Here is a 25456-nt window from a genome sequence, read left to right on the forward strand (position 1 = left end):
AAGTACAATCTCCAGACCATCACCACTTAATTATCTCTCCACCTGTGTGATCATTAACTAACTAGAAACACAGTAATCAACTTTGCCAAACACAGACCTGAGAAAGTTAAATGACATGTACATGATGTGCTTGGAAGCCTGTACTGCCTGAGTTTTAACAAGTATCTTCTGTGTGCCAGAAGAGATGGGCATTAGTCATAAAACAATAGAGCAGTCTGTATCTTCAGAAAAAAAGAGAATGCAAACATGTAAACCAAACATCAGTACAGGGAAGCAGTTAGTATTACATATAGTATATACACAGAAAAGCATCCATGTACAAAAAAAAAAGCCACAAGTGCTTTTACTGTAGGTGGAATTAGAAATTTATAAAAAGGAGGAGTATTAAAGAGGACTTATAAAGGGTGTGTTATTTGAATTGGTATTTTGATAAGCAAATTCCATGAATGTCCTACAGTACAGAACAGCATTTCAGGCAATGGATGACCCAAAGTAAGGCAAGGCGGTGTGAACGTGTGTATTTGGAGAAAGCCAAAAAACACAATTTCTACACTTGAAATCAATAAGTAACTAGAATGTAGGGTTCAAGAACGTGGAGTGATTTTTTTCAAGGCAAGTTGGTACGAGTTCTCTTTGGTCATTCTTTTTTTTGTTTTGGGCGGTGGTGGTGCACACCTTTAGTCCCATCACTTAGGAGGCAGAGGCAGCTGGATCTTTGTGAGTTCGAGGCCAGTCTGGTCTGTCTACAAAATGAGTTCCTGGACAGCCAGGACTACACAAAGAAACCTTGCCTCTGTGGCCATCTTAGTTATGTAGTTGTCACAGAATTTACTCCCTCTCGCAGTAGGGTGGTAGGCTGCTGTTTAGGAAAACACATTAGAAATATGCATCACCACACCTTACCACTAGGATTGCTTACCAGTCCAGTTTGCCCAGGTTTGAGGAGTTTTCTAGGATGTGAAACTTTAAGTTTTAAAACCTAGAAGGGCCCAAATTATTACAAAAATAATTCACAGAAACTTAAGCGCAGTGTTTTATAGTATCTATGAAGATGTCAGTTATAATCGTTTTCACGGAATTCTATAGAAGGCCTTCTTCAGTGACCTTAGGTTTTATAGATCCCTACGTGTTTTTAAGATAAAATAAAAAATTGTATTTACCAAACTCTTCACATTATAAGTCAAGAAAATACCACAGTAAGACACTTTACACTGTGTTCAGTATTAAAAAGTAGCAGAGGAGTGTTTTGTACTCCCACGTGGAAAACACCAGGGATGTGGGAAAGCGTTGAGTTTACCGAGCTCTTAAGCGTAGCTAGTGAGACTGGTGAAATCGAACTCTTAATTTTAATTAACTTACATTGACATTTAAATATCTCACATGGCTAGTGTTTCTCATGTTATAGTAATGTAAGAGTTTCAGGCCAGGCTGTGGTGGTGCATGCCTTTAATCCTAGCGCTAGGGAGACAGAGGCAGGTGGATCTCTGTGAATCTGGGACCAACCTGTTCTACAGAGCTAGTTCCATGACAGGGAAATCCTGTCTCAGAAAACAAAAATAAACAAACAATAAAGAGTTTCAGATATCCCTAATCAGACGGGAAGTGGTGAAAATGCACTGTGAACATTTTTCTTTCTCAGTTACTGTAGGTTCCATATTGGGGTGTAATTACATTGTCACAGCTGCCTTGTGAAAATGAATGTTTTCATCACTTAGGTGAAATGAAAGGACTGTTTCTGCCTTTCCCAACACTGTGGTCAGCTTCACAACACCTTGTGAAATCATGTTGAAGTAGGAAGCGAACATTCCCACCTGCAATGGAAAGTGAGGCTTGGTGGCTTACTGTATATCTATTCATAATTATTTTCCACTCAAGTGTTTTTTCAGCCATGTGGTTCTTTCATTTCTGGTTGTGTTCTCTTTTGATTTTTATTGAGTCCTTAAACTCACCTATGTCACCTATTCTGGCCATAACCTCCTAACCAAGTGTTGGTATTTCGCATGTGCACCACACACCTGCCATTTATAGGTCTGATTCTTTCTTAGAATTGTTAATCTTAAATTCTCTGCTGGGATTTTTTTTTCTATGTATAGAATTCTCTTCGAGTTTTTTTTTTTTTAATGTCTCTTCTGCCCATCTATATCTTTTCTATTGAAAGTGACCAAATCATTCCCTCTACAATTTTAGGAAACACTCTCGAACTGCATCATGGTTAACACTATAAGCGATAAGCTTATATTTTCATTTCGGATCAGTAATTTTCATTATTTATAGAATCGAATGTCAGAGCTGTCTCCTTCAGTACAATGAATCTGTACAGCAAGTCGTATGAAGTCTAATGCCACACACTAAATTTGGTACGTTTTAAGAAGGAAAAGCCAAAGTGTGTCCATATCCACCTGCTCACCTTTGTCTTTTATTCCATCTTGGGTTTCCCTGTGGAGTTTAGCCATGACTTTTGCCACTTGATAGCAATGCTTCTCAAATCAATCCCCATCATTCTGAAAATCCAACCACTCTTATACCATTGGTTATCAGGTAAGATAATTGATCACCATGACATGATAGACTGAATTGAATTATTAGGTTTGGAACAGCTGGGAGGCAAATTCTTGCTGAATGTTTATACCGTATGAAGATATGTCCTTGTGATTGTTTTAATATAAAGATAAACAGCTGATCGACAGGCAGGGAGAATAGGTGAAATTTACAGGCAAAGGGATGAAGTGGGAATGAATTTAAGCATGCAAAGGAGATGCAAGAAGACACGGAAGATACAGGATGATTGGTACGTGACAGAACATAGATTAATAAAAATAGGTTTTTAAAGCTCTTATAAGCTAGTTAAAAACAAGCTTGAGCTTACGCCAAGCTGTATAATGAATAATAAGTCTTTGTGCCATTATTTGGGAGCTGGCAGGACAGAGAAAGATGCTACATAACAATATTATATAATTTAAGCATACACCATAACTTTTAATTTACTTTCAAACAAGAATATTCTACTAAAGATAATAGGCTACCCTCTGACCTTCTGTTTTTGTGTCTATGTGTTTGACTTATTTCACTGAGTATAAGATGATTTCATAAATTGTTATAGTAAAAATGAGAAAATTTTATTAATTTACACTAATAATTTTACTACTCTATTTTTTTTCTTCATTTAATATGGTGAAGTGGAACTGGAGAGAGATAGGTTAGTGGCAAAGGTTACATACAAAGAACCTGAGTTTGGTTCCCAGCATATATGACAGACAACTCACAACCACCAGCAACTCCAGCTCAGGGAATCCAACACAGCCTTCTGGCCTTCCTGGTCACCTATATCCATAGGCACAAACTCAAGAAAAGAAACAGTAAGCCACGCTCCATTTCATTATGTGTCTCCTCCCCCTTAAACACATATGCTACAACCCTGTAGACATCTTTTCAGTTTTTCACCTGTGTATTGCTTTATCTGGTTATGATTATGGTTTTGTTTTCCATAGGTACATGTTTATATATGTAGTCATTGCATGGCAAATTTGTCAAGTGTGTGCCACAAAACATTTGGACGTCACAAGACATCTTTAGGTGTTCATCTCTGCCTTCCATCTTGCTTAGGTTGACCTCTGGCTCTTTTGTGGTTGACAAAGAGTATACCACATAGCTGGCCTGCAAGGTTGTAGGGAGTCCTGTCTTCATTTCCATCTTGTCCGTGGCATGATTGGATTACAGATATGTGCTCCCACATCAACTTTTTACATGGATTCTGGGGATCCAAATTACATTCTTCAAACTTTCATGGCAAGCACTTTATCCACTGAACCATCTCCACAGCACCACACTGGTTTTTCTTACCTCAAAGTTGTCATTCAAATCCCACTCCTAGTTACTTCTCACTCTTTCTATGACCTGACCCTTCCCTAAGGTATCCATCTAAATACCATGTATCCTGAGACGTCTTCACTCATCACTGCTTTCTACTATCCCATGGGTTTCACTTATAACATTTAACATAAGTTTTTAATTAGCAGGTGGCCACACATAAATACATCCGGTCTGATTTAATTCAGACCTTCCAGTTTCTTTATCCAACTCACTTCCCACTGTCTGGCACAGAAAGCCCTGACACTAAACATTTTTAAATATTTAAATAAGGAAATACTTTATAAAATGGCTCAAATTAACATCTGGGAGGCAACAATTGGATTTCATCCATTTTCTCTCTTCAGCACACTTAAATCCTGACTACTTACTGTGGTATTTAGCTGAGTCACTATGACTACATCAAGATCTCAGTTGATTGAGTGGTAGCAGTTTTCAGCTGCCAGCCATCTTTTCTATGATAGCTCTCCTCATCCTTCTAAAGGTAGCAGGGTGTTCTTGCAAAGTCACAGGTCAGTGTGTAAACAGAATTTGTCCTCACTGTAATTCTTACAGTGTTTTGCAATCATAGGAGACTACTGTCATCGGCCAAAACCTCACACAAACATGATGGCTCAAGACCAGTGTAGGTCACTTCCCTGTGTCTGTAAGTTCCTGGGTTCAGTTCTCAATGTTAGAAAACAAACAATACATGATGACAGTTAATGGATGTCCTGCTCGTACAATACCACCATCTTTTAGACATTTGCTGCCCTGTGTCATCACAGGCCAGGGCTCTCTTCAAGGCCGCAGTGGGTGTTATATTATTAAAAATAATGGAAAAAATGTTCTAAGTTGTGGGAGGGGACTAATATTTATTGAATACATATTATATGCCACATATTATACAAATACATAGTCTCCTTGACCCTCACACCATCCTGTGAGGTAGATAGTCTTCTCATTTTACACATAAAGAATCTCTTTTTGGATAATATAGGTTTTTATTTTTCTATTAAAATTAATTCCACCGATTGTCTTTTATACTTCCTATTGTAAAGATTTTGCAGCTATACACTAGAAAAGTCTACTTCTAATCAAGAAATACTAATTTAATGAGTTGTTTCACAGTGTTTCAATGAATGATTGAAAATTCAAAACTACTACCCATCCCTATCAGGTTGCTTCTTCTTTGGATCTCCTAATCCACCTGGGTTGCTGAGTCTTTTTGCTTGGTTTCCATGTTTCTTACTAATCACACACACACACAAACACACATGCACACGAGCACACACATACACATGCACACATGCACATCCCCCACTCACCCACACATTTCATCACTAGTTCTAACTTTGGTTCTTTAGAATTATTCTCCGTAGTCTAACAGGAGTAGCAAGCAAATACAATGTTCTTAATCATGAAATGACTCCTGCTTCTAATTAAATGTAATATCAAACAGGATCAACCTGTCTCAGAATTCAATAAAAGTTTTATCTATAGTCAAGAAAAAACTCAGTATTATTTGTTACAGTTCTCCAATGCTTCATGAAGGGAACAAGACTGAATAACTTTTATGTCCCCTCTATGTAGAAGAGACAAGATCTCTTCTCAAAGGAGATCAGGATTTACCTTACACTTCTCAGAAAAAAAAAAAAACTTGAATTTTCTTTCTCATGAATTCCTATGTTGGGTTCCTGTTCATTCATGCCATCTGATTTATTCATACTCTGTAATAGTTTAGATTTAATAAAAGAACTTTTTAGTAGTAAACCAGCCTGGGGTGGGTGGAGCCAGCCCTTTTGCCCTACTCCCCAACAGTCATTGCAGATTTTTAAAACTTTCTTTGGAATGACACTGTCTACCATTTGTCCCAGGCGCTCGGGACTGGGAAGCACACAGATAGTGAGTCTTAGCTCAAGAGTACATGGTGTGTAGAGGTAGAGCCTCGTCCAGCAGCATTTCATATTTCTAGGAAAATATATAGGGAAAGATGTCCATGTCCTTTTTCTCCCTTTGGGGCCCATAGGAAGTACCTTCTCTCTCTTCTTGAAGGAACTTATTCCAAGTACATATAGTGTCTTGTCTGGGGGTATCTTCAAAGGACACTATAGCTGTAGGAAAGGTTCTCTCTATGGATGCCAGCCACATCTGCGTACAGTTCAGGCACCACTAACTCCGGCACTTGCAACACAGCCTTGTCATTTGCAGATCTAGAGGCAGCTTCTAGGCGCAAGCACAGCTCTGCAGGTAATGGACGGCTGTCCTCACTCCAGTGCCAACAGCATTTCATGATGCTGTACCTGAGATGGGAACAACAGAGACAACTGTGAAAGGAACATAGTTCCTCTTCAACAACCAAATAAAAGCCCTTTGATCTTTCTGCCCCGTCCCCCATTGTATTTCCAGAGACTGATACTCTACCATTCTCTTTATATCAAGTCTCTCAGCATGGTTTTTCTTTTTATATAATAGAATGCGAGAGACTTTGCAGACTAAAAAGTGACAGAAGAGCTCTGCCTTCTCCACCGTGCCGTGCAAGGATAACAGGGCTATGAGTAAATTGTTAGTCCCCCTCTATGGTGTGATGGGTGGAGCTTTTAATCATTTCATTTACCTTCTTATCAGCGTGATAGTTTCTTTTAAGGCCAGGCACTTTGTCTGAAGGCCTCTTGTGAAAGCAAAAATTAGAGTCCTCAGCAATTGCCTCAAAATTGTAAAAATGTGTGTAATGTATATAAAATGTATACATATGTATATGTCATAAATGCATATGTGATAAGTATACATATATGACATATTTATAGCTTGAGCCTGAACTGTCCCCTTCAGGCCTGTTTTAAGTGTGATTCCCCAGTTTGTGACACTAGGGGAAGTATTTGGAAGTTACAGCCTCCTGATTCCAGCCTTTGTTCACTGTCTGCTGGTCCACAAGCATGTGACCAAGCTGTCTATGTGCTCCCACAACCACAGACTGAGCATCTCTGCCCTACCTTCCCCACTGTAATGGAATTGAGACAAGGTCAAGCTTTCTTCCTGAAGCATCTTCTCTTGAGTACTTTGTCACGATTAGAAAAGTGGCTGATACAGTTCTTGAGCAGAACTGCTTTATTTAAGACTGTGCATTAGCATAGAAGGACAATGATCATCCAAGGCACACAGAAAAAAGGTGTAGTGATTAGGGATCGAACCATTATTTCAAATGACAGAAGCTCAAGCCTAGAAGAACCACTTACATGGCATGTGTGCAGCTGCTGGGTCTCTTCATGATTTTCCCTCTCTGGAGATACTGTAGAATGTTGGTGGGAGGGACTTTGGGGTATGGTGGTGCCCCTGTCAATAAAAAAAAAAAAAAAAAAAAAAAAAAAAAAAAAAAACATGAGAGCAGCAAGAAACCTTCTAAATATGAAGTAAAAATAACTCCAGTATCCATTGATCTGAGACAGCGGCCTTTAAACCATAACCATGGGAAAATACTGTGTACAGTATAGTTGCTTCCTGCAGATTATACAAGGATACAGTAAATTTCAGAAAAGATGTTCTGGAGAAGAAAGGTAATATTAGAAGTTCCCTAGTTTTAATTAAGGAAAGTAATAAAACATGGCAAAACAGGAAATAAGACCTGCCTTCCACTCTTTATAACACAGAAGGAGCTACAGTTTCTAAATTGAATGGACAAATAAACTTGAAGAAAACGTTCTCACATTTATAGAAGGTTGCTGTGGGAATTATACGTTGGTTTTGAACACATTCTATGGAGCTGGTATGATTTGGGAGAAAGGTAAAAGGGAAAGCTAAAGAAAATTAAGGAAGGTCAAGAGAGAGACACACACCACACACACACATACACACGCACACAGGGACAGAGAGAGGAGAGAGAGAGAGAGAGAGAGAGAGAGAGAGAGAGAGAGAGAGAGAGAGAGAGAGAGAACAAAATGAGTTGATATTTACATAGAATTTATTGGAAAGAGGCTCAGAGTCCATATCAGTCCAGTGCAATCTGGCCTGGCCTGAAAACACTTCCTCAAAGGCTCTAATATTCACCCTCCAAATGAGCAAGCTTGCCTGTTCCCCTGGAGGTTGTCCTTACCTAGAGTCACCATCTCATAAAGCAGGATCCCAAAAGACCAGCTGTAAAAGAAGCAAAGTCATCCATTTAATTTCTACATTTATCTTTACTAAAGAAAGCTTACTTTAACATCAGCAAGGAAATGAAGGAGTCAAAGAGAGATGAAGTGTTTTAGAAAGAGGATAAGTCACAGAGTTTATTAATAAACATTCCTGCCCATGTCTCTCAGAATCTCTATTTTTAAGGGCTGAGTCTATATCCCTTCTTCATAATATGTGTTTGCTGTTGTTATTAGCATACAAGTGTGCAATCATAGATCCACTCACTGAAACAGAATGTCCCTTTTTATCTTTTTCATCTTTCCTTCCCTCTGTGCTCAAATTCTAGCCTTAATTAAACACAAAGCACACAGGGACTCTTCATTTAACCACTGCTTTCTCAGTAGATCTATTTATTCAAACATAGAGAAAGTACTAGTAAACTTTAGACATTTGGAAAGGGAATTTGGCTAAACAGTATGACTTTAGAGGCACATACTTCACTATTACTACCATCATTAGATGAGTGACATTTTATAAGTACAATTGCCCACAGTCTGTTGAAAAGCAGGTATAAGGGATACGTCAGAGTAAGCATCCTAATGGACTCATCAAGCCCATGTTTCAATTCCCACTGCCTCTTGTGATATGGACACTAAGGAAGGCATTCTGCATTGAACTTTTATGCCTAGCTGAGGTACATTATTTCCAAAGATCAATTTCAATTCTTTACAATCCTGATTATACCAGTTGTGTATGTAATTATAGTTAAGCAATCATCTAAGTGCTATAGATGCTACTTAAATATTTGCATAAGATATATCTTTAAAAATAAGTTGACTGTTTTAAAACGAGTCCATATGAGTATGCTGCTAAAAAGAAAATGAGCTGGAATAGTATTCCACATTTGTAATCCCAACACTTGAGAGGCTAATGAAGGAGGGTCACTAGTTTAAGGACAGTCTGGCTACACAGGGAGACTTATTTAAAACAAAACAGAACAAAAATGAGGCAGGTGTGGTGATGCATGCCTTTGACTGCAGCACATGGGATTCAGAGGCAGTCAGATTTCTGTGAGCTCAAACTCTGTAGTTTCTACATAACACGTTCCAGAGTATCCAGAGATATATAGAAAGGCCCTGTCTCAACTCCAGCCCCACCCCAAATAAAAAAAAAATTAAGTGAATAACATATTACAAAATTGTACTGAAGAGTCAATTAAAAAATGAGATGGGGAACCTGGACAGTAGTGGTGCATGCCTTTAATTCCAGCACTTGGGAGGCAGAAGCAGGTTAAGCTCTGTAAGTTCAAGACCAGCCCAGTCTACAGAGTTATATTTAAGACAACCAAGCCTACACAAAGAAACACTGTCTCAATTAATTAATTAATTAAATGAGAAGAGGAAATAAAAGTCTCAGATTGTTTTACAAATATTTTCAGGTCTCTTATTATATGTACTAAGAACCATCTCAAAGTGGCATCCAGCCATTAGTCATGATTGCAACTATTCAGACAAAAAATAAAGCTTTTATCTTTGCATTGTGGCGTGCATGTGTGACCCTGCATTTCAGAAGTGAATACAAAAGAATTGTGGCTTAGGTGCTGCTTTTGCATGTTCAAGACCCATCACAAAATGTATATTTTTCTCCATAAAAATTCTGATAAATACGCATGCATGTTTTTCACTTAATAAGTGATTTGGGAGTGAAGACATAGCTCAGTGACTAAGAGCACTTATTGCTTCTGCAGAGGACCCGGGGTCAGTTCCTAGCACACATGTGTTGGCTCACAGCCCCCTATAACTCCAGTTATGTGTATCTGACACTTTCTTCTGGCTATTAAGAACTCTAATACATACATGGTGCACATAAACTCATGCAGACACATGCACATAAATAACTTAATATTTTTAAAAGAGGTGACTTGAAATGTGTATAATTATTTTACCTCAAATTCTTCATTTCCTGACTCATAAGTGTAACCATGCCCTAAAGGTTAAAGTAAAGCTGCTAAGGTAAGTGCTCCAAAATTTATTTGAGTAATATTTTCACTTTTCTTTCCTATTAAAATATGTATGTAATTCACAAGAACTACTAGGAAAAGCATTTTTAAATAGATTGAAAGCAGATGGCAAACATTTTTGCTTGACAGTGTTTGATTTCAAGTAGAGATCTGATTTGCAGACATAAGTGACTACATGTGCAATCACATTCTGGGGGAAGCACCAGACCTCAAAGAGAAGAAAGAAAGCAAGAACATACACATCTCCTCTGATGCTTGCAGGTTTCAGGAGAAGACGTTCTGGAGCGAGCCACTTGAGAGGGATGGTGCTGGTGCGCGCAGAGGAAATGGCCCCTTGGGTGTGGACTTCATAAGCCAGGCCCAAATGGCAGAGTTTGGCAGTCAGGTCACTTTGGATCAGGATGTTCCTGGCAGCAACATCCCCATGAAACAGATTCTTATCCTGCAGGAATTCCTATCAGCATATAATCAAAGGCAATCAGCATTCTGAAGGTCATAGTTCATAAATAAGACAGTCTTGGGTGGCCTTCAAAAGATAAGAAACTTCTTTGCTCCAAACACTCACATTAATCAATGAGATCATTTCTAAAGCAGGATAAGGGATTGGATTTTTTCACTTTATAATTATGGATTACAAGCTCAGTGAATGATCCAAATGGCACTAACACAGGAATTTAACTTTAGTACTCAGTTTGGGTCCTGCTGCACCACGTGTTCTATGTGAGCACTCTGCAACTGTGCTACATACCTACTCCTAACACTGGACTCTGAAAGCATAATCGCATGCTCTGTGTCAACCCTAGCCCCTCTTGATTGTACTTTCCCTTCAGATATATACGAGGATTAAATTATCTCATTCTGTCTTTCCAACTAGATGATGTTGGAAAACCCAAAGGAACACAGAAAGCCACACACTCATCAGGTGATTGTTGACTGAAAGCCAGTCTCTTAACTCCTATCAATCCATTAATAGTTCTTAAGTCAAGCTCCAGATCAAAATTCTCTGAGAACTTGTAAAAACAAACTTGAAGACTTTTAACACAGACTTACTAAGTCTCCATCTAGAAAGAGAAAGGAGTGACTTGTAGTATAAGGGAACAAAGGATTCTGGTGTGGTTAGAAAAGCAGGTGAAAATCAGTGTGGCTGGTGATATGTGCTGGATCTGCTCCTTTTGCCTGAAGCCACTCAAGCTGTGTGTGACATATATCATCAAAGCAAATCTCCAACCAAACACAGTCTGAGCTAGTCTGCTTTATTTTGGGGGGTATAAATTTGTATCTTTCTTTATCCTTTCACCTACTTGCTTTCTCCCCTATATCTCTTCCATGTTGTTTCCTCTTTGACATGTATATGGGTTCAGATATCAAATTAATCTTGAGCCCAGTTTTTGAAATTTAAGCTAAGTAAACTTTCACATCCTTCTTGTTCACTGTATCAGTCCTAAATTGGCTGTTTTCTGCCTTGAATGACTTATACTGAGCTGTATTTCCTAAATAATTTTATCAATAAAAAACTAAAAAAACTGTCAGTGAATAGACTTCACCTAGCTTTATCTAACTATCTTAAAAATATATACCCCATATTTATAATTATGTGGGAAAATACAGCATAAATACTAGGCTTCTAAGAAACTGATAAGAAACCATCATAGTCCGTTTAAGCTGATCTTACCAGGGCCAGAAGAACCTGCTTTCCGATGTGATATATTTGTTTTTCTGTGAGGTCATAGAGCAGGCCATCCATGGTCATCACATCCTAAAGAGATAGAGGAAAGGAAAACATTATATAAAAGTGACTTAAGTATATTTTCTTTTTTAAATTATAGTAAAGAAACTCTGAAATGCAGATATGAAAGCTTTGGACAGGGATTAAGAATCAAAGAGACAGGGCTGGAGAGATGACCTGAGGGTGTGCATGTCACCAAGCCTGATGTCCTGAGTTCTATCCCAGGCTACACGTGGTGGAGGCACAGAATTGACTCCCACAAATTGTCCTTCTACTTCTATGTGATCCCACCCCCACAGGGAGAAGAAAGAAATGTAAAAAAAACTAAGGTGTATTTATGTTTTTTCTATATGTGTGAATGTTTGCTTGCATGTATGTATATGTACCACATGCATTTCTGGTGTCCTTGGAGACAAGAAAATAACATCTGACCCCCAAGAACTAGAGTTAAACATAACTGTGACCCTCCATATAAATGTTGGGAACTGAATGAACACTGATTCTTTGCAAGAGCAGGAGGTACTCTTAGTTGCTGAGCCATCTCTCTAATACACACACTCACACACACACACACACACACACACACACATACACACACATATGTAAAATCAAGAGACAAACATTAGGTATGTTCACACATGTAGAATAACAGGGTCCCCTAAACAACAGAAATGCAAAAAAGAAAAGAAAAGCAGATGAACAACAGGCAAAAAAACAGGGATTACACTCTTCACTGAATGATTAACACAGCTATGCGGAAGGCCTACATATGCCGGTTCCCCTGTTAAAACTTGGTGTTCAAAAGTGAAGAAAACATAGTTTTTCAAAAAGAAAAAGCTCAAATTGCAAACAAAAAGTTGAGAAAATTCACCATGTGCAGTTTCTCATCTGAGCCTGATAGCTGCTGCCTTCAAGACTTTCTGAATGCCAGACCTGAGAACTAAAATCAGGGAACTCTAAATAAATAAATGGCTGCATCTGCTAGGCCATGGGTTGGTAGGAGGAAGACGAGAGCCACCTCAAGGATAGAGGAAGATGTGAAGATGAAGGATTTGTGTATATAAACTGCATGAAGAGGTGCTCCGTGTAGTAAGAAAAGCAGATGCAAATGATCCGAAATAGAGAAGATGGCAGCTCTGAAGAGTGGGAAGTTGCTTGGTGGAGAGAGCAAAGAAGTGGCAGAAGGATAATATTTTGAAGGGTTTAAATTGACAGGGTCTATGTTCTCGTAGTCACACCATAGGATGAAAGACTTCATTCAACAGGTGCCTTTCCCTCACATTTCCAGTCGTGTTATGATCAGTCTCTGAGGGCTAAGTTAGTCTTGAACTGGCTCATAAGCAAGTGAGAAGCCAGGGTTTCTTCAATTCATAGCCTCTTTTTCTTTAATTGTTGTTACAATTGTGAATATATGTACATATGTATGTATATTCATAAATATATAAATACAGCCTTCACAGTCTGTATGTAACTTGAATGTGTATGTTTTCAGGGCTGACCATTTGGTATTGAATAATCAATTGTTATGTTCTTTCATTGGAATCTAGAAACTTCTGAGCTATTTTTCTTTAAAGATTTGACACACAAACACTTATAGCTGAACTTCTCCCTTGTCTGCTCTAGTGTCCTAGGGTGCTTTCATTGAATGAAAAGTACACTTAGCAGGAACAACAGAGTAACTATTATTACTGACAGTGGTACATCATTCTGTCATTATCATTTTTAGCAGCTACCAATTTGATTGCTTATTTAGTAACAATTGCTATTATGTTTTATATACATAATGTCTAACATTTTATGATAATTTATTTATAAAACTCAGATCATAATTAATATTCCAGGATAGACATGATGGCACATGTTTTTAGCCCCAACACTTAAAAGGCAAAGACAGGCACATTTCTGTGAATTCAATACCAGTCTAGTCAACATAGCAAGTTTCAGGACAGCCAAGGCTACACAGAGAAACCCTGTCTCAAATAATGGCAAAAAAAAAAAAAAAAAAACACTTTGCCAAAGTCAAAGTTAGGCAGTGGAGACAAGTCTTTAAACATAGTTTGCCCAAGAAGATAGTAATCAGCCACAAGTGTCTATTTCAATTCACAGTGCATAAAATTGTCCAAAATAAAAAGTTCATTTTCTGCTTCCCCTGCTACATGTCAAGTGTTTAATGTCATTTGTGGTTAACTGTGCACATAACAGATATGGGATTTTTATTTTTTTAGTCTGGGTCTCATGTGGCTGGGAATGGCTTCAAATGGATGTATAGTTGAGAATGACTTTGAACCCAACCCAAGACCTTTTCCAGAGATGGGATTATAGGTATATGCTACCATATACAGTTGGACACTGTGTTGGTGATCAAACCCTTGTAGGAATTCCTACAGCCAGTAGCCTTTAAGTTACCCACCCACTTGGGCATGGCCTCCTAAACTATATATGCCATTGTAAAGGACGCATCCAGCCTCTTTTCTGGCTGTGGGATTTGGTTGCTGTTCCCCATTCGGGCAGAGGACTGTGATCTGTTAGTCTATCCCTAAACAAATAACCTTTTATTATACTCAATTCTGAACTAGTGTGGGATTTCTGTTTTAGCATCCGTCTTCAAATCCTGGGCTTTTTGCTAGACAAACATTGTGCCAACTGAGCCATATCCATAGTCCTTAGCTAAAAATGTTTTACACTTACATAATCATAGTTCCTTTCAAACATGGAAATTGCTTCACTCTTATATTGTTTGCATATTTTGTCATTCGTGGTGTTAATTGATGCATGAAAAAAACTAATCAAAGCTTTAATCTACTAGTGCAGCTTCCCTACTGCTCACCTTACGGCAGGTCCAGAGAAAGCTGAGCAGGTCCCCTGGGACCACATCTTCCAGCACCATGTAAAGTGGCAGCCTTTCTGTGCAGCATCCTTCCAGTTGTACCAGGTTCTTGTGTTTCCCCAGGTACTGATAGAATTGGATTCGCCCTATGAAATCCTGGGCCTCCTGGAGTCCAACGGGTTCTATGAAAAACAGAAGAACTGGATCAGTGAATAATCAAGTGCAGCTGACACATAGGGCGCAAGAAGCAAAGGGCATGTGTGCAGGCGATATTGTTCAAGCCCCTAAGGAAGAGGGACCAAATGCAGAAGTACAGTCAGAAAGGGGGCAGAAGAGGGACCATGTAGAAGAGAGTAATACTCAGTCAATGATCCTTTAACAGAAATAATTGTCAAGGGTCTCAGACCTTGATAGGTTTTTGACTTTCTGAATAGACAAGTGTTCTATTATGTCTATTATGTCACTGTCTGGGCTTTTTGATGCATGTTTTGCTTATTTTTAGTCCTTCCTTGTTTTCTGTTCTATGTATCCAGGGCTAATTATGTATACAGAGAGAGAGAGAGAGAGAGAGAGAGAGAGAGAGAGAGAGAGAGAGAGGAGAGGAGGGAATGATACACAATATCAAGGAAGGATATAAGGACCAAAAAGATGGTGAAAGTCGGTGACTGGTGACATGGAAGCCTGATGATTTTTCAGTCACTGGAATCCACAATGGAAAGGGAGAAGCAACAACTGAAAGTTAACCTCTGACCTCACACTTGTGTGGCACACACCTGTACTCACACATACATGCCATGCACACATGTGCACACACAGAGAAACATGCTAATAATATATTAATTAATTTAAAAGAAAATGTATCAAACAGAAAAAAAAATTTAAAAAAATCCCATAACCCTAGGCCAAGTAGCATCTACTATGGAAATGTCTTCTTTACAGACTTCCATAGGCAAGGGTAAGGCAGAAATCTAAAGACCCAGGAAGAACAACTCTGCAACCAGTTTCCCTTATACACAATAAGCATATCTTCTGACACATATCTTAAAGTTTGCAGTTGCTGTTAATATTTACAGGTACAGGTTCACCATAGAAAGAGAAGGGAATCTTCATAGTTTACCTACTAAAACCTTGAGGACAACACTCTTTGGCGTAGGGTTGTCCCTGGTGGTCATCATGGCGTGATAGAGGGTCCCACAGCTGCCACTGTGGATCTTCTCCATAACGTCTGAGAGCTGTTCTCTGGGTATCTGCAGCTTAGCCAGGGGCGGTGTGGCTGCTCGTAGAAAGCTCTCCACAGAGGTCTCCTTAAGAGGCAGAAGCACTTTTTCTCCTTGTCCTGCCACCTCCTGGCTTAGGTCCCTAGATGCAGGTGCAGAGGCAGTACCTAGAACAAAGAGACAAAGTTCAAAACCTGTTCCCTGCCCTGGGGACACCAGAAAATCAGACTTAACAAATTGGTCAGTCAGATTTCTCAATGAATAACACAGGGACATCTTCTGATGCTTCTCCATGAATGAATACCAACACTAAGCTTCTACAACAGTAACAATAATTCCATTATGTGTAGAAAAACTAATGATGAAGCCCTGGAAACTGGTCAGGTTTCTTTTTTATCATCTTGGGATTATCTTCAGTGTTCGCATGAATGTAGTGCAGAAGCAGGACAGTTCTGAAAAGGAATCCATAGCACAGGTACCAAAAGATGGTAGCCACTGCCTTAAGTCAGTCACATGATTTCCAGAACTGAAGGAGACTTATAGAGAGATACTCAGCCATCAGCTGTAGCTTTTCTGTTTTTTTTTTTTTCAGGTTGCCCTCAAACGTGAAATTATTCTATATTTCCATGATTCTCAGTTGAAAAGTCTTCTGAGACTATCTCCCATCCATAACTACCTTTCCAGTTGACTAGGAAAGTTTCCTTCTTAAATTTCTAATCATTTGTTATCAGGAAGAATGGCCATATACCATATACTGTCTGTGAATTGAGGTTAGGCATAGTTCATAACCACCTAAGATTAGTTTCTAATCATAGGACATACAACAATAAGAATGTTTGAGGCAGCATGTTATCAGGGAAAATAACAAAAGGAAATATGATTTTATCTACAGAAGTCAAAAAGGGCCTTTCATATTTGGTAATGTCTAATAAAGGCCTACAAGTAATTACAGAGCAAACCATGATGACACTACAGTAGAAGGAACAAGATGTATTAAGTCACCAAGAGAAAAATGTATGTGAGTATTTAAGGGGCAGCAAGGAAGGCAGTACAGATGGAAGACAAGTGGGATGACTCTCTGGAGAGATATGGGAGAGGCAGAGAGTCCAGGTCATATAAGGTCATGGGAAGAATCTTGTTATTTTCCATTCTCTGAAATACAACAAGCTATTGGAGATTCCTAAGCCATATGAATTGAGATACCAAGCAAGGCATTCATGAATTATTTTGTGTTTTCAAGGAGGAACTAGACCATTAAAAAGTGAGAAGCAGTTATAGAGAAAAACCTTTGGGAATGCAATATGTGAGTGGCTTGGGTTTGTAATTCATAACATCTTGCTGTGGCTTAGACCTATGAAAACCTTGGCCTATGACTTTCTTAAAATCAATCTTCCCTGAGCCTATGCCTAGCTCCATGGCTTGAGTCTTACCCCGTGTTCCAGGGTGCTGCCATTGGGATCTCTGTCCTCTAATAAAAAGCCACAGGATGATTGCAAGAAGGATGAGGAAGCCGCCAACCAGGAGAGCTGGAACGATGATTACTTCATACTGATGCTCCTGGACAACTATGTAAGCCATAAACAGAAAGAGAAGTAAGAGGCCTGCAAGTTCCCCCTACCCACCGTGTCTCAATGCGCCTGTATCCCCTCATTCCTTCATTGCCCTTGGAGGGAACCCTGCATCTTAGACCAATGAGGGTCATTTCTTCTGTCCTGAACTGATTGGCATGTATCCCCCACCACAAAAATGGTATCTGCTAGAAAGCAGTCCTTCTCTAGAACCATCGAGAACTCAGTCTATATAGTTTTAGCATCAGATCACACAGGCAGTTGTGGTCTTTGCTCTTACCACACAGCTTATCACTGAGGCTGCACTCCAACAGCACCCGGTTTAGGCGACCTTTCTCTCCCATCACCACGGGGCCAGCCTCCTATGCTAGACCCACAGAGTGTGCACAGGGCGCAGTGACAATGATGTACCCAAGGACTGTACTCAAGGGCTGTATTGTTATTCTATAAAAAAAAACAGAGCACATGTATAAATTTTAAGTACACCTATGAACCTTTAGTTAGTAAGCACACAGTGCCCTCTCTGAGCCATCTACTTCTTTCTGCTCTTTTGTTTGGAATTCAGGCTGAAAGTAAATTCTTTTTCTCTGGAAGAATTTTCCTTTTTCTCTTATACAGAATTCTGGCCTTGATTTCTTCATTTCATTGTTACTGAAATTATTTTAAAGGCATCCTAGAGTTCTGTGACTTCATGCTGAAATAGGGAGCCATAGCATCATCCTGACCATTGGTAGAATATATACCCCCACTACAGCCCCACTACATGCTAAATTCCTTTCAGCTGCATGTCACATTTTTTACACATATCACTCTACCTTTACCCAGACAATGAATGACTATTTGACAAATGTCAAAGAGATTCATGTTTTTGCTTGCCTCTTTTGAGACAGCTGCACCTTCAGAACAAGTAAGCAGACAGTGTTTATCAATGAAAACTATTTCATTCCTCATCTCTCAAAGTTTGTGTGGACCTCCTCTACACCCACCAGATACAGTCAAACAAAGCCACATTCTAACCAGGTAGGTCATAGACTACATAAATTGTCACTATAGAAAGAGCCACCTTTATTTTTTCTTGATCCTTTAAGAAAGAAAAAACATAAATATGTTCCAAATATGAGCTGAGGAGTTGACTCAGAATGAAAAGTGCTAACTGTGAGTGCCTGCGGACCTGAGTTTGGATCCCTGGAACTCATGCATCTGAAATCCCAGCATTCCTTGATGAGAGGCAGAAAAAGGAGAGTCCCTAAGGCTTGCAGGCCAGCTAACCTGGTACACACTGCAGGAAAAATAACAAGCAGAACCTAGAAGGCAAAGCCTGATGCGAGAGGATGTCTTCCACACTAATGTGGAGGCCTGTGAGTACTCACACACAAAGATACAATCATAACATAAAATGATATAGCATGAAAATATTCCCCACTCCAGTTACCAATTTTCCAATAAATTAGTTACTTGTTTCTTGTAGGACATTCTTTTTATTATTAATATAGTTTGTCCTTTAAAAGTTTCATATAAGTATATAAAACATTCTGTTCTCTCTCACAATACAACACACACACACACACACACACCCATGCATGCATACACACAAACCTTATTTTCCTACTGCCCCTTCCAGCACCTTATCTTCCTTATGAATCTTGGTCCTTCATTCACTAGTTTATTGTTTTGTTGTTGTCGTTGTTGTTATTGTTGTTGTTGTTCCTCGTGGGGTTTAACCAGGGCTATCTGTCTGACCCTGAGTCACCAGTGGGTACATACATGACTAACTGCTATGCTTCCCACTCTGCTAAATCTATTTGCTGACAATAAATCGGTAGTGAGTGGTAGGGCCCAAGGAGCCCCTTCTCCTTCCATAGCTGACTGTCGGGAGCATCTGACTGTGTGGACCAAGTCTAGTGCTCGCAGACTCAGCAGCTATGACTGAGTGGGTCTTTGTCTAACCACCTTCAACAATTTCATATCACCCACACATCTTTTAAGTGACATCTCCAGACCTGTTTCATTCTGAAGAGAAGTGATAGTTCCCACTCTTCTATGTATCTGGCAATCTTGCCTGTACCCTTGCTCAGAGATGTGGTAGCTCTGGAGTCGGTGCAGACTACTGCTTTAATTCTGACTAGTCTGAAACAGAACACACTGGTTTTCCTGCTAAGTAATCTCGGGCAGTCTCATTTTGTAGAGATTTGATAAAAACAAAACCAGAAGTACAGCTGACATGGTGTGATGCTAAAATGTCTGTTACCCATCCCAGATCTCCTATAGTTAGTTACACACTGAGTTTTAGTATTGATGCTAATGATCAAAGAATTACTTGTTGAAGGCCAGAATCTCTGCCCCAAAAACTTAAGCAAAGACATCTCAAAAGCTCCAGCCTCATGCCTTTTCACTTTTCACTGTTCTATGAGTACAAGTTGTGAATCACAATTAACAACTCAGAAAGGAGACAGGTGTGTGACCTGCTAAGTGGGGTGGGAAGGTGGTGAAAAGTGGCATACACGGAAGAGAAATTGACCAGGAATTCCAGCACTAGGGAGCCAAGGGCAGGAGGATCTCTTGAGTTTGAGACCACCCTGGTCTACATAATGAGTTTGAGGACAGTCAGGAGTGCATAAAGAGACCCGGTCTCAAAAAATAAAAATTAAAAGCCCACACATACAAATAAAGAGAGTCAGAAAGAGGAAGGGGGAAAGAGAAAAAGAAAATTTCTTTCTGAGTTTGTACACAGCAAGGAATCTATTAAGCCAGTGAACAATTAAGACAGTAAAGACTACCTCATGGAGGTGGTGAACCAAACAAGCAAAAAGAAAATAGTTCAGAAAGCTTCCACTCCTCCAAGACCACAGGCCAGGATCAAGGGAGTACAGCAGGGAGGGCAAAGGAAAAGGTCCTAAAAAACCAACCCTGAGCTGAGCTGGTTGCTCAGAGCCTGTCTGAAAAGGTCTCAAGGCCATAAGCATTCTTGTTTAACTTTCCTCTTGCTTCCCTTTCAGGACCTTATCAGATGTAAGTAATTATTTTTGTTCAGGGAGCAGCCAGTTGAACGAGTTTGGCTCTCTGGGGAGTAGGTGCTAGGAACACAATCTCTCTACACAGTACAAATGGAAAAAAAAAAAAGTCATTCAGCTCGGACTGTGAGCTCTGCCCAAAAGCCAAACTACACGCCCAGTAGCACATAAGGAAGTAACCTGAAGTTGTTGTGCACAGACCCCGTGCTGAACTGGCTATGGCCAAACACACCTTCTCTCAGTGACCCAAACCCACTACCCTTCTTCTGCTACCTGGCCGTACAGAATGTCCACTTTAAGATACTATATGACCTTCACTTAGACTTCCTAAGCCAAGTTCTCAACCTGGCTTCTCCTTTGTCTCTGGAAGTTTAAGGAAACTGGGATTATTCATACCGAGCAAGGCAATGAAACTGGCACTAAAGCGAGAGGGCAAGTTCATTCTGTGAAACTATTTCTAAGATATTCATACAGGCTGGGGGAACACTTGTGAGTAAAGGTATTTGCTGTGCTAGCCTGACAATCTAAGTTCAATTCCTAGGACCCACATGGTGGACGTGAGAACTCCCAAAATTTGGTCCCTGACTTCCACACAGGCACCATGGCAAATGTTCATGTGTGTATCCATATCCATGCACACAGAAACATACATACACACACAGTAAAAAAAATGTTGAAAAAGAAAGATAATTGTACAATAACTTCCAATGGTTACAGTTTGCCAAAAGGCATGTGGCACAAAACAAAAAATCCATAATTTTTAAAAAATTGCATACCAGGCATACTTACTAGGCATACCCAGATAGCCATAATTACAAAGAAACCTTGACACACAGAACCCTATCTCCCTCCAAGTTTATATATCAGAAGATACACTTGCTTGTCATGGCAAGAGAATTTGCTATAACACTTTCTGCCTGAAATTCGTAAGTGATTAGCAAATGGTTTTGTCTATTGGTCTGTATCACACTGAGAAAGGGCATGCTTTGATGTCCGATCCTCTGGGATGGTTCTTCTCAAAGCTTAATCTGCCTTTTCTAGAAGAATCCTATAGCAAACATTTATACTTATAAAATATAATAATATACTTATAAAATATAAAATATAATACATATTTCTAACAACACTATATTAATATTTAGAGAATTTTCTTATCTAGTTAAAAAAATTTGTAGCATGGCTACGTTTCTTATATGGACTGCAAAATAGTTAAGAATGTAAAATACTAGTCAGCTACCACAGATAACAAAACACATGCGTTGGAACTCTTGCAGCTGTGCAATTCTTTATTCTGCTCCTCATTTGACAGTTGCAAACTATGTTTGTATATAGCTTGCCTACAGTTTGCATGTGTCCGTACCTGCCAAAATTCTCCAGACAGACTTCTACCTGAAACAAGAATTGCCTCACCAGTGGGTTGTTATTCCTTAATTTTTCTCCTCTCAGCTACTTACTTCAGTGTGTTGATTTTTCTACAAATGTTTAATCCCCCCACTTGAATTGAGAATCCAACATACAGTGACAACGGAGACACAATATAAAGAAAATGAGAAGGAAAGGTGAGTGGAGGCCCTAATTAGCTGCAAGACAATATTCTGGAGACTATAGAAGTTAGTGGTAATTAGAATTTAAATCTCAATACTAACTCTCAGACTTCTACATGGATTCACAACACAGTCACAGAGGCGTTTCTGCGCCTGTTTCAATGCATCAGAGGCAGGCCTGTTTGCAACAATAACACAACAACCCTTGATCCTGACTTTTCAGTTTAGTTACCACAATATCACTTTCCCCCGCCCCCACAGACACAATCTCCAATCTGCCCACAAATTTCCAAAAGGAACTTTCTCCACCAAAGCGCAGTCGTGTACTGCCGGCACCGCAGCCCCGGTCTGCGCTCTATGTGCTAGACCCCAGTTCGGGAGCTTCGGGCAAGGAGCTGGAGGTTGAGAACACAGATGCAGAGACAGACCGACACACAGACCTTTTAACACTGATACCAAAGCCCCTCTTTATTAGCACCATGTAGGTTTAAATACACTGCAGTCAATGGCCAACAGGTGAAAATCCCATCCTCCGATCTTCTAAGCTAGACACAGCTTCTAGTAACTTTAATTAGAAGGTTCTAGGAGGAAAGTGCAGCTGAAGGCCAGGACTCATTAATCCCAACATCCAGCTAAAGGCCAGGACTCATTAGTCCCAACAGTATACAGGGCTTAGAAAACCATCTCGTCCTGCTGGAGCAAAACCTCTCTCTGTATGCTGCGGAAACTTCTCTGGAACGACATCTGACCCTGCTCCACTGAGGTATGAGTCTGTCTGTCTGAAGCTCCAGTCCTATTCTCAGCATCTGTATAACAGCTGTTGTGGATCTACCAGCAAGGTGGTCTTCAGAGATCCAAGTGACCCACCTCCCGGGTAAATTCAAGGGTCAAGGAAGCTATTAACAGTTATGGGCTATGAGACAGAAGACTTTAGATGAGGGAATATTTTATGGAGGAGGAAACCCAGGCTGAGAGGGTCTACTTTTGTTCCTAAATGATTGACTGCCCTTCTCTCCTTCCCCTCCCAAACTATACAACAAGAAATCTCACTTGCTAGAGAGAACACATCCAGTTAGCAGTAAGAGTGAAAACCACTCAGATCCGGAAGAATTCAGTATAACTTATGTCCAACATCCTGAAAAACAAGCTATCTTTCCTGATTTCAGATCTTACATACCCAGCAAATTCAGCATGCCAGTCATTATGTTAGGCTGTTCCATGCCCAATCAGAAAGGCAGAAACTGAAGCATTAGCATATAAATGATGACGTCTCATTTAGCCATGTAAATAAATGGCAGAACATGGTTTCATATCTAGGTCCAGCTCTCTTATTTATATACCCAATGTTCTTTAAACGACTGTGTGTACATGTGCCTATATATATGTGTATGTGTGTGTGTGTGTGTGTACGTATATACACACCTTCAATTCTACTTCTATCATCTTCTTTTTGAATGTGAAGATTCAGTTTTTAGGAATGGCAGTCTTTTAGTATTTCTGATAGCTAAAAAGGTGATTTCCATTATCCAAAGGGAAAGAACAAAGGCTTGGGATCCTTAGACACTTCTCACATACTCAGGCTCCACCTTTCTCCAGAGACAAACCTGTGAAACAAACCTGTGAGACTCCATAGCAGAAAAGACAGCAGAGGTGACCTACAGAGGTAGGCTAATGTAGACCCCAGCCTTCTCTCTGATATCAGCTAGCACGATGACATAGGTAGGTGAGGGGCACCTGGCCCTGCTCTTCTCTAGAATCAAGATTAGAATTATTCTAACATTCTCCCCGTTCCACTTTCTCAGAGAACCGTGACCTAAAATGAATTTGGGAACCCAACAAAAAGCCTGTTTGAGTAGAAATGTTTTCATACAAAGCATGCTAGTAACTTTTCCAGTGCTTGAAGACCTGCAATGCAAAGCAGAGGAGAGGAGGCTTGGATCGAAATCTGCTGCCTGTAGACAGTTGACCTTGGAAAACAGGAACCAGCTTTTCAGGCAGATTATCTGCAAGAATCTAGATAAGCTCACAGACTGTCAGAGCTCACACAAAGAGTGACAATTCACAGACATCATCAACAGCCATCAGAGCTCAGAGAGTGACAACACACAGGCATCACCAACAGCACCAGAGCTCACAAAGAGCGACAATGATCCACACATCTGCTCTCCTACAAGGCATTTTATACATTCAAAGCAACTGTGTCTTGCCAGATTTTCATTCTCTCTTGTTTTCATCCACATTTCCATGAACTAACATCTACTGCTCTGAACCCTTAAACGATCAGAAATAATGTACCTGAGATGTTTTCTCACTTGCTAGCTAACAGTTTCCTCAGCTTTCTACATTTACAAAAGAGCTCTCCAAAGAAGGAAGAGAGAACAGCACACAACCGCTGCCCACCCCAAACAGACATGTCCACTCCCACTGCTGTGGCTTCTTTTCCCCATTAGACCAGCACACCTGATGACCTACAGTGGCTGCTGAAGCCTCCCGCTCAAGGCTTTCCTCACACATTGTACTTCATTACATTGTCCTGTCAAAGCTTAGCCTCCCTGTTTGATTCTTCCTCCTGGCCTTTGCCTACCAAGCAGGTACTTCTAGATCTTTAAAAATCTCCTCACAGGTGGTTGTGATGGTGTTCACTTGTGTTCCCAGAACTCAGGAGGCAGAAGCAAGTGGATTTGTGTGAGTTTGAGACCAGGCCAGCTTGTTCTATATAGTGAGTTCCAGAACAGCCAGGGCTACATACTGAGTCCTTGTCTCAAAACACACACACACACACACACACACACACACACACACACACACACACACACCTCCTTACATTTTCCTTCATAAGCAAAGAGAACTTTTTATTTCTGGCCACTCATCTGTTCTCTGTCTCTGATAGACAGAAAGGTTCAAGCAAAGGTTAAGAAGAGAAACCTGAGGACCATGCCTGTGCACACAGAGGGCATACACCACACCCTCCCTCTCAGTCATACATCACACCCTCCCTCTCCTCTCCTCTTTCTTTCCTCCCTGCCTCCTCTCTCTCTCTCAGCCTCTCAGGCAGAGCCAACAATCAGGAAGTCCACTAAGCTGCCTTTTTCTCAGTTCAGTGGCCCAGTAAAGATTCTGTAAACAAGCAAAGACTGGACCAAGACACCAGGCCTCTCCTGGCTCCATTTGAAGGAAGAGATGGGAAGGCGCCAATGCAAGAATTCCTCCAACAACCTGAAAGACAACATGACTTCACCAGAATCCAGGGATCCCGAAATAAGAAGAATTGTACACCCTACTCCAGAAGAATTAGAAGAAAGTGACTCAAAAGTAAATTATATGAATATAATAGAAGACCTTAAACAGGAGGTGAAAAACTGTCATAACCAATTAGAGATTACAAACAAAAAGGTAGAGGAAATGAATAAATCGCTCAAAGATACCCAAGAAAACCAAGAGAAACAAGAAAAAGCAATCAAACAAGTAAGGGAAGAGGTTCAAGACCTGAAGAATGAAATGGAAGTAATGAAGAAAACACAAACCGAGGGAAGGTTGGAGATGGAAAATCTGGGTAAATGAACAGGAACTACAGAGACAAGTACTAC

At 40.0% G+C, this 25456-nt stretch overlaps 1 protein-coding gene across 4 annotated transcripts in view; it reads right to left on the bottom strand.

Moving 5' to 3' along the window:
- Positions 1-3733: 3733 nt before the first annotated feature.
- Positions 3734-25456, bottom strand: part of Styk1 (serine/threonine/tyrosine kinase 1) — a 42725-nt gene continuing 21002 nt past the window's right edge. For 3 of the 4 annotated variants that reach the window (XM_050132649.1, XM_050132650.1, XM_050132651.1), the window contains 9 exons: positions 17595-17758; positions 17177-17311; positions 15647-15913; positions 14530-14711; positions 11649-11732; positions 10216-10430; positions 7937-7977; positions 7083-7179; positions 3734-6149 (listed from right to left, as the gene is read on the bottom strand). In XM_050132649.1, the coding sequence (XP_049988606.1) occupies positions 5945-6149; positions 7083-7179; positions 7937-7977; positions 10216-10430; positions 11649-11732; positions 14530-14711; positions 15647-15913; positions 17177-17311; positions 17595-17658 (1290 nt within the window). In that variant the 5' untranslated portion in view covers positions 17659-17758 and the 3' untranslated portion in view covers positions 3734-5944. The remainder of the gene's footprint in view (positions 6150-7082; positions 7180-7936; positions 7978-10215; positions 10431-11648; positions 11733-14529; positions 14712-15646; positions 15914-17176; positions 17312-17594; positions 17759-25456) is intronic. The other variant, XM_050132652.1, reaches the window with a different exon arrangement.

Source organism: Alexandromys fortis, unplaced genomic scaffold (assembly GCF_014885135.2).
Source record: "Alexandromys fortis isolate MF-2015 unplaced genomic scaffold, M_Fortis_MF-2015_v1.1 scaffold_388, whole genome shotgun sequence".
NCBI lineage: Eukaryota > Metazoa > Chordata > Mammalia > Rodentia > Cricetidae > Alexandromys > Alexandromys fortis.